The sequence below is a fragment of the Eleginops maclovinus genome, chromosome 10 (assembly GCF_036324505.1).
Source record: "Eleginops maclovinus isolate JMC-PN-2008 ecotype Puerto Natales chromosome 10, JC_Emac_rtc_rv5, whole genome shotgun sequence".
Taxonomy (NCBI): domain Eukaryota; kingdom Metazoa; phylum Chordata; class Actinopteri; order Perciformes; family Eleginopidae; genus Eleginops; species Eleginops maclovinus.
Window position 1 is genome coordinate 1,355,864 of NC_086358.1, and position 8,393 is coordinate 1,364,256.

Below are 8,393 nucleotides of genomic sequence, written 5' to 3' on the forward strand. Positions count from 1 at the left end.
ACCTCTGAACTGTGGTGGAGTAAAAATACGAAGTACCATAAAATGTAAATACTCAAGTAAAATACAAGTATCTCCGAATTGGTGCTTTATTTCCACCTCTGGTCCTTTACTATAAAACACGTGTTGTCTAAATGAACACCTCAGGGATAACGGGGCTATACCGTTGTAAAACCACGGCCTTTGGGCTTCCGTAGACTTCGACTTCCGTTTCGAGTGCAGCGTGACCGTGTTTACATTGAGCAGCGGAACAGCAGATGTCACTAAAACCAAATAACACTTCATTATATTGATTTTATTTTTATTTGTAAGCATATATGCTTCCAGACAGCCCTGATATATGTCAGATTATTTAATATCCTGCGTTTATTTCCAGGATGATCTAAGCGACAGTGTTTACTGAAGCCCTGTGTCTCGGTATGTCTCGCGGAAGCGTCATTACAGCGAGCCTTTAAATGACAGCTACTGCAGCATCATGGCTCCTAAAGACCCTGTGCTCGGCACTCTGAAAGGTAAGGATGCACATTAATAAATGCATGATACAAAGACTTTTATTCGATTACATATTGGATTGTTGTCCTGCAAAAGCAGCCTTTTTAAAATCTTATTTTTGCACATTTTTTTCCACAAACATCTTCTCCACGGTGAGAGAAATGGCGATGGTGATCAGGCAGGTTCAGTAATTCAACATTCAAAGGCTTTATTGTCATATGCACAGTGACAGTGATATGGACATGTTAAGTCCCGAGCTCCTCGAGCAATGCAACATCATATAAGACATAAAACCAATTTAAAAAATAACAATAGTGCAAGAAGAAACAGAGGATAAATACAAGAGAACTAAATGTCGGATAAAATCCAATCAGCTGGATGTTGCCGGGGACCCAGACCCTGCAGAGTCCACGGACAGGTGAACAGGTTGCAGGAGGAAGTGAAGTGTTGTCCGTGTTACATATTTTGTTGTTTATTCCTCGCAGTGTGTGTGCTGAGCCTGCAGTCAGAGGGGGGGCTTGTGACCGACAGTAACCCCCACCTGGCCTCCTGCTGCGAGCTGCTGGAGCTGCTTCTCAGGAAGGGGCTGCAGCGTGAGTAATCCCCCAAAATATATCAGGAAACATGATAATACCTTAAATCAAAATACCTCATTACTGCAGATGTTGTGGGGAATACCTGGCTTCCCTGTGTTGGGATTTATTTCATCACTGCTGCCCCATTTCAGAATGAAATGAGTTTGAGATATATTAATGATGTGTGAAATATAAATGTGTTGTTTGCTTCTCCTCTTTCAGAGCCTGTTCTCAGCCTGGTGCACAGAGACTACTGGCACTGTTTTGAGCAGCTGAACCACAAAGACGCCTGCGGCAGGTAAGGAGGATTTCATTTGATGTGGAAAGCTACAAAGGAAATAAATATTGCTAATTTCCTAGAAAGAAATCTCCTGTATATAAGAGGTCGTAGCAAAGTATGCAGGGAACAGCAGGTGCCCAGCTATCTGTATTATTACCGAAAGGATCAAAACCAGGTCTAATTCTTTGAATAAATCCTGTTTAACGTGAGGGTTTCTCTGGTTCAGACTCTCCTCCCTGTCCCTGGTGCTGGAGCAGACCAGAGTCTGCAGGAAGTTGCTCTCGGCTCAGGGAAGAGGACGCTTCCTGCTCCGGCTCGCCCTCCATCGCAGAGTCCTGTCTCAGCTCCTCACACACCTGCTGCACACACCCCGGGTCCTGGAGGTCAGGAACGTGCACCAAAAACACTTTGTATAATACAATACATTCAGATAATTAGTCCGCACATTCCCAGAGTCCTGGAGCTCAGAAAACACAGATGACACACTTTACTTTAAACATTATGTTGAGATGTGCACAGACCCCGGGTCCTGGAGGAAATGATATGCATGCAGAGATGAATGCTGTGTCTCCCCCGCAGTGGTACAGTCCGGACGCGTCCATCCTCAGGAACGAGGCGTTTTTAGGTGAGCCTTTTGTCTCTGGTTGTTTCCTGTAATTCTGAGGAAATACGATCAAACATCCCCGCTGTTGTTCTCCTGCAGAGCCCTTCATGTCTCTGCTGCTGGTCCTCTCGAACATGGACTTCAAACTGGACATGGAGGTGTGTTTAGAAACTTTCTTTACAGTATAGCCATTTAAAAAAGTGTATTTTCCATATAAACATCACCAAGAGTGGAGGTTTGGAGGGTAAATGTACCTGATGACTGTCATACACTGAATATAAAAGGACTCTGTCACATCTCTGATCTCTTCACACAGAACTGCAGCTTTCTGGATGAGAGCTGGATCCTCCCGGTACAAAAACACAGATTATTTTCAAGAATCACAAAAATATAACTCCTAATGTTTTAGTGCACCTTAAACATGGGTCTGTCATGCTAGTGTTCATCCTTTAACGTGTACATTGTAAAAGTGGTTTGTATGACAGCTGTTTCCATTAGTAGGGGCATAAACCTTTAGAAAGGAGAATTGTAGCGGCCTGGAAATCTTCTTAGACGTTCACAAACACACATCCTGCGGGGATATCACAGGATTTGAACTCATCAGGTTTATTATTTGTTTGTCACCAGAACATTTATGTACATTTTCATGCAGAAAATACAGAATATTCTAGTATTACACTTTGTTTGTTGTTGTTGACGTAGTATTCAAAGCTCTGTTGGTGGTCAATAATCAGACAGCTTTACACTGATGTTTGGCTTTATGATATCACACTTTTAACGTGTAAAAGGGTGGGAAATGATTAAGATGGTGCATGTAGAAAGCTACCATTGCTGCAATATTATCATACATTAACAACAAGAGAGATATGTAACAGACACGGAAAGATAAGACATCAAATCATCAAATAATAACATGTGGATTCAGCAGAAGGGATTTCTCCTTGTGTATCCAGGTGTGTGAGAAATATGAAGTGGTGCCGTGCCGCGAGGTCGGGCTGGTGCTCAGGTTTGTATTTCCCTCTCTACAAAACACTTTAATTTCCATTAAATGTGATATTTCATTCATCCTCTCTGCCTCCGTCCCTCAGGTATCTGAGCGGACGCGTCTTCGTGCTGGATCTGACGCCGGGCGGTCAGGCGCACGTCGACAACTTCATCCGTCCTGGAGACATCATAGACGAGATCAACGGGACCTCGCTGAGGAACTCAAAGAACGGACAGGTGCTCTCTGAATAATCTCTATGAAAGATCATCCTGCTGGGGTGGGATGACCTGCAGCTGTCAGGAGCAGTGGTTCAGGGCGTCGTCTTTTTGATTAACAGCTCAAACCACCGGCTCGTCACGCCCTCAGCAAATACACTTTGCAGGTGTTTACAAACCAGTTGGACCTCTCCTCTGCCCGAGGGTTCGGTAGGGATGTGACGAGGGTCCGGAAGTAAACAAAGGAGTCTTTCTTGTTATTGTGTTGACGGGAGAAATGTCTATTTTCTAATAATTCCTCTCTGTTTTATCTCCCAGGCGGGTCTGGTTCTGTCCCGGCTGAAGGGCCTCCCTCTCTCCATCGGGGTTCTGCGCTGGAGGGCCCGGGACGGGACGGTGTTTCGGCCTCTCATCAAACTCCTGAGGGCCCTGAAGACGGAGAACCCCTCCCTTCAGCTCGGACCCACGACAGCCCCGCAGACAGAACCTGAGGACCAGAACCCCTCGCAGTGCTTCAAAGAGGGGAGGCAAGTGGAGCAGATTTTGCGGTTGGCGATGGTTGCAGACTTCCTCTAACTGGACCTCTTTTGATTTGAATGATGTCTGAATGATCTCAGGGTGTACTGTCCCTTTAAGACACCTTTGCACTCCTCTTCCACAGGATTGTGTACATTGTGCAGTTCTTGGGAAGAGCAAACATCGGCATGGTAAATAATCCTGATTTATAACATATTAAATCTCAATGTCTGTTTTATGCTTATTTTGTATTCTGTTTTCTTTACGTAGCACGGGGGGAAAGAGGTCCTGCAGAATGCCATCACACAAGTGCTGCAGAGAAACCAGCAGAGCAAGGTCAGAAAACTGCTGCTTCATAAAGCGTTCTAATGTTGTTTACCCGTGCTCATTAAAGTGACATTCATCCCACAGGAAGTGCTGTTAGACCTGAAGGAAACACACCTGACGTGCACGGAGAGAGACAGTAAACAGGTGAGTGGGTGCAGGTCCAATTAAAGCACTTTCCAGGTTTTCCAGCACCTTACAGCTGTGGGGTTTTACATATGTGTGTAAACACTGATTTTTTAGGAGTTCTGCAGGATTTATTTTGAGTTTATATCGAGTGTTTTTATGTTTCTTCAGGAGCTGTTTGAGCATCACTATCCAGAGATCTCCTGTGTGGGCCGGTTCGGTCAGCCGGACTACACCATCTTTGCTTTCTGTGTGGCGTAAGTATTGCATTTCACATCGCAGAGACATCATGTGTTGTGATTGGCCGAGCTTGTGTTAAATCAGAGCCCCTGATTGGCTGTTTCCACAGAGACTCCCCGGAAACCCCTCAGTCGACGGGCTTCTGCTGCGTGGCGCTCAGGGCCAAGAGCATCAGGGAGTGTGAGGACATGGTGTGTCGAATAGGTGTGTGATTTACTTCCACGTTAGGGACCTTGTTCACTATGAAGTGAATGGGATTATTAACTGATAACATGTACCATTACAAACATATTGTACATGTATCCTGCTTTAGATTTTCTGTACATTTTGTCCCAAATGTATATTTTAAATGCCATTTTATTGTAATTACGTCACCTTGTTTTTATGCTGCAACAAAATCATTTCCCGAATTGGGATCAATGAAGAATTTCTCTCTCGAGTGACTGTAGGACCTTTTTATTCAACCTTAAACATTCAGTACAATTTATCTGAATTATACTTGTCCTCCTCATGCATTAAGGAAAAAAGTGTATCATTGGCAACCTTTGAGACAATCTGTATTCCACACTGCTTCTAATGAACACCTAATTTGTCAAAAACTGTAAAGATAAAACAGACTCTGGCTCCTTATTCACAGCAATTCCACTAATCATTAACGTGCTGCAGTTATTCAGCAAGTACTTGGGTTTCCTGTGTGGTAATGTGTTCATTATATAACAGTAATGCATTGAGTCAGGGGCTTTTGGTTTGCAAGGATTTTCTTTGTAAAAATACAAATCAATTGCATTTCATCGACTAAAAGCCATGTCTTTTCCTCTTCCAGCTACCGGTTTCAAACACACCGAGTGGTTTGTATGACAGCTCTACCATGCCTCTTGTTTTATGTGTTGTAAATAAATGTCATATGTGTAAGAAGACACTTTATTACTGAGTGAACACCACAGGACACCAGGCTCTCTACTCATAAAGAACTTTAATAGAAAGACATGCGACAACACTTTCATAAATAGTATTAAATGTAGCTGCCAAGAGTTATGTTGAAAAACACGTAAAAAGCAGTCCAGAAGAACGGGGAGTGGGGGTCTGTCGTGCTCACATAGGACACGCTGGTGTTTGATAAGATGGGTGACGAGACCCTGAACACCCCATGGAAGATGTTCACCCCGGCATCAGAGCGGGAGCCTGAAGCCCACAGAGGACCGGAGTGATGGTGGTGAAACGCAGAAATGACCCATTGGTTTAGAAGCCAGCCATTTGAACCGGGAAGTGGCGAGTAAATGATGTCAGAAATGCACAGTACGGGTCCCCAACACTTACAAACTGCTGGATGCTAATGTTAACACATGCAGTTTCTATGGTCTGGGGACCCGTACTGTGCTTTTCTAACAAACTTTGGGGTACTCCACATCAGATCTGTACGAGCTGGCAGAGACTACATGATGGAATAGGTAAAAACACTCCTACTGCACAACACGTCTCCAACTAGCCTAAGAGGACTCGGGGAATGATGTCATTCTAAAATACAAAAATGTCAACCTTGTAAAAAAGGAAAAAAGAATACCCAAGAAATAAAAAGTCCACGATAATGGGTTAGGTACGATAAATAGCGTCTGGGCTGCTCAGGCTCTCTCGCCTCTTATCCTGCGGGCCAGCTGGATGTCTTTGGGCATGATGGTGACCCTCTTGGCGTGGATTGCACACAGGTTGGTGTCCTCAAACAGACCCACCAGGTAAGCCTCGCTAGCCTCCTGTTGGAAAAGAAAATGCAGACATTAGGATCATTGCAAACAACGGTTAAGTGGTATTCAGAGAGCAGGACAAGTGTAACATACTGACTTTAGTTAAAATCTTACTAGCTGTATCAAAAGTTAGATGAGCAGTTATTTCACCAAACAGTGCAGAATGTGCAGCTATATTCTGTTAGAATTAGTTATGAAATCTATTTAAATAACCGTGTTGCCGACACTTTTTACTTAGTGATGTAAGAGCATTTAATCAGCTGTGTTAGTAGATTACAATGACTTCAATGAAATCATTGTATAGCAACTACAACCGTGCAAAATCCATCTCCAGCCGTTTACCTGAAGGGCTCCAATGGCGGCGCTCTGGAAGCGCAGGTCTGTCTTGAAGTCCTGAGCGATCTCTCTCACCAGACGTTGGAAGGGCAGCTTGCGGATCAGCAGCTCTGTAGACTTCTGGTAACGACGGATCTCCCTCAGAGCCACAGTACCGGGCCTGAGACAAACAGAACATTACGTTAAACGCATGCTATGAGACTGGTGTTGGACGTACAGAGGCCCTCAAGGACAAATACGGCAAGTGAATTACAATGACAAGTTAATAAATGTAGTGAAAGTATAAGGTTTGCCTCTGGACTTTTCAGAGTAGTTTGAAAAAAAGAGAAGCACAGACTGTTATTGAAGACATGGTAAATACCTGTAACGATGGGGCTTCTTCACTCCTCCCGTGGAGGGGGCGCTCTTCCTGGCTGCCTTGGTGGCGAGCTGCTTCCTGGGAGCCTTTCCTCCAGTGGATTTACGGGCGGTCTGCTTGGTACGGGCCATCTTGTATTACTAAATACAGAAATAGACAAGAATTAAAAAGTGCTCAGTGTCAAGTCAGTAATTTCCCAGTTTTTACACAGCCATTTGTCATAAATTATAGAATTTATTTTGCATGTGATATTTAAATATTTATGTTTTCTTTAGATGTATACTGAATATATGTAGAAATAGATACATAACCTCAGTGATATAAAAACTTAAGACCTATATTTAAGAGTAGCTAAAGATTTTTAAGTACAGACTAAATGAGAATACTCTATCATATACAAAAAAGGTAAAATTAAAATGCACTAAGCAAAAAAACCTATCCTGTTTTGATCACCATGATTAGAAGCTAAGCTAGCCTAGCATCCAAGCTAAGACAGCTCCCCTCCCCCAGGTATCATTGAGGAGTCTGGTTTAATTTAAGCTACAAGGGCTAAAAATAAAAGCACAATAAAAGTGGATTTATGGAAGAATCATCACGTTTAAATAAGACAATTGGCGCCATTAACAATTTATATTTACATTTCTCGAATTCAGAGGCCCATAGCGACCATGGGATAAGCTAGAGTCGCGTCAAAGCGCTCCGGTTCCTGCGCTGTTCGATCGAACGAGCCGTAGCCTTTTCCTCTTCGCCATTTTAACTGTTTTCACCCTCAGGCGACATTAGCGCAATTCAACAACATTAGCTTAAACATAATTAGCTTATAGCTCACTATTGCCCGTATTTTGATATGAACAACCAACAGCAATTGTAAAACCGTCATTCATGTTAAGATATTTAATGTCTAATTTAACGAGTTAGACACGACTTTCAAACGGGACATCAACGGTTAAATATTCTATTGTTCAGTTTTTGAGCTAACGTTAGCAGACCGCCATGTTAGCAATTTTGAAAATACAACACCTTGAAAAACATGTTTTTAAACCGCACAAACCTTACACTATGTACAATGTATTTTAAAAAAGTCCTCGATTTCGTAAAGTATGTTTGTATTACCTTTAAGAAGTTGATTTATATGAGGATACCTCCGTCTTAGTTAGTCTCTCCGTGGAAAAACCGAATTGTGATGATGTGGGTTGAGAACCGAGCTTATATACTGTCATGACGTCATGTTCATGAATATTAAACGCTCATTGGTTGCTTTTCTTCTTTGGTGTTTGTTGTTGGGTAGCTTAAAAGTGCATTACTGCCACACACTGGACCGGATGTATAAGCAGAAGAAATAAATACAAATACATATTTAAAAAAGACAATTTCACTAAGTCTCTCTTTCTTTTTATTATTCCTGTCGCTCTTAGGTAATGGATTGCATTATTATATTAGCTACTGGGGTGTTTTTTTCCCGGGAAACAACAAAATATATTGTATTTTTATGTATTTTTGGGGTGTTTGTTCCTATTTTTATTTTCCACTGTCCTTTAGCATGCATGGGTACACAAATACAGTGAAAAAAATGTTACGATTTTCATTTTATTTCCTTTTGTATTGA

At 42.5% G+C, this 8,393-nt stretch overlaps 2 protein-coding genes across 5 annotated transcripts; one reads left to right on the forward strand and one right to left on the reverse strand.

The window, feature by feature from the left end:
- The first annotated feature begins 212 nt into the window (after positions 1–212).
- On the forward strand, positions 213–5,239 carry si:ch211-250n8.1 (uncharacterized). Of its 4 annotated transcripts, none has more exons than XM_063892999.1 (15): positions 213–509; positions 975–1,082; positions 1,287–1,362; positions 1,571–1,727; positions 1,864–1,969; positions 2,048–2,106; positions 2,265–2,300; positions 2,902–2,954; positions 3,037–3,169; positions 3,467–3,675; positions 3,810–3,855; positions 3,935–4,000; positions 4,076–4,135; positions 4,286–4,371; positions 4,464–5,238. In XM_063892999.1, the coding sequence occupies exons 1-15, from the start codon at positions 473–475 to the stop codon at positions 4,564–4,566; spliced, it is 1,335 nt and encodes a 444-aa protein (XP_063749069.1). In that variant the 5' UTR covers positions 213–472; the 3' UTR covers positions 4,567–5,238. The 4 variants fall into 4 exon arrangements, with proteins under 4 accessions (XP_063749069.1, XP_063749072.1, XP_063749070.1 ...); XM_063893002.1 differs by having other exon boundaries at positions 1,924–1,969; positions 4,464–5,237; XM_063893000.1 differs by lacking the exon at positions 2,265–2,300 and having other exon boundaries at positions 4,464–5,239.
- Positions 5,240–5,308: 69 nt separating this feature from the next.
- LOC134870691 (histone H3.3A) lies at positions 5,309–8,006 on the reverse strand. The gene is made up of 4 exons (XM_063893004.1): positions 7,901–8,006; positions 6,791–6,927; positions 6,436–6,589; positions 5,309–6,102 (listed from the first exon to the last, which is right to left on the reverse strand). Exons 2-4 carry the CDS (start codon positions 6,916–6,918, stop codon positions 5,974–5,976), a joined length of 411 nt encoding a protein of 136 aa, XP_063749074.1. The 5' UTR covers positions 6,919–6,927; positions 7,901–8,006; the 3' UTR covers positions 5,309–5,973.
- Between the last annotated feature and the right edge of the window lie 387 nt (positions 8,007–8,393).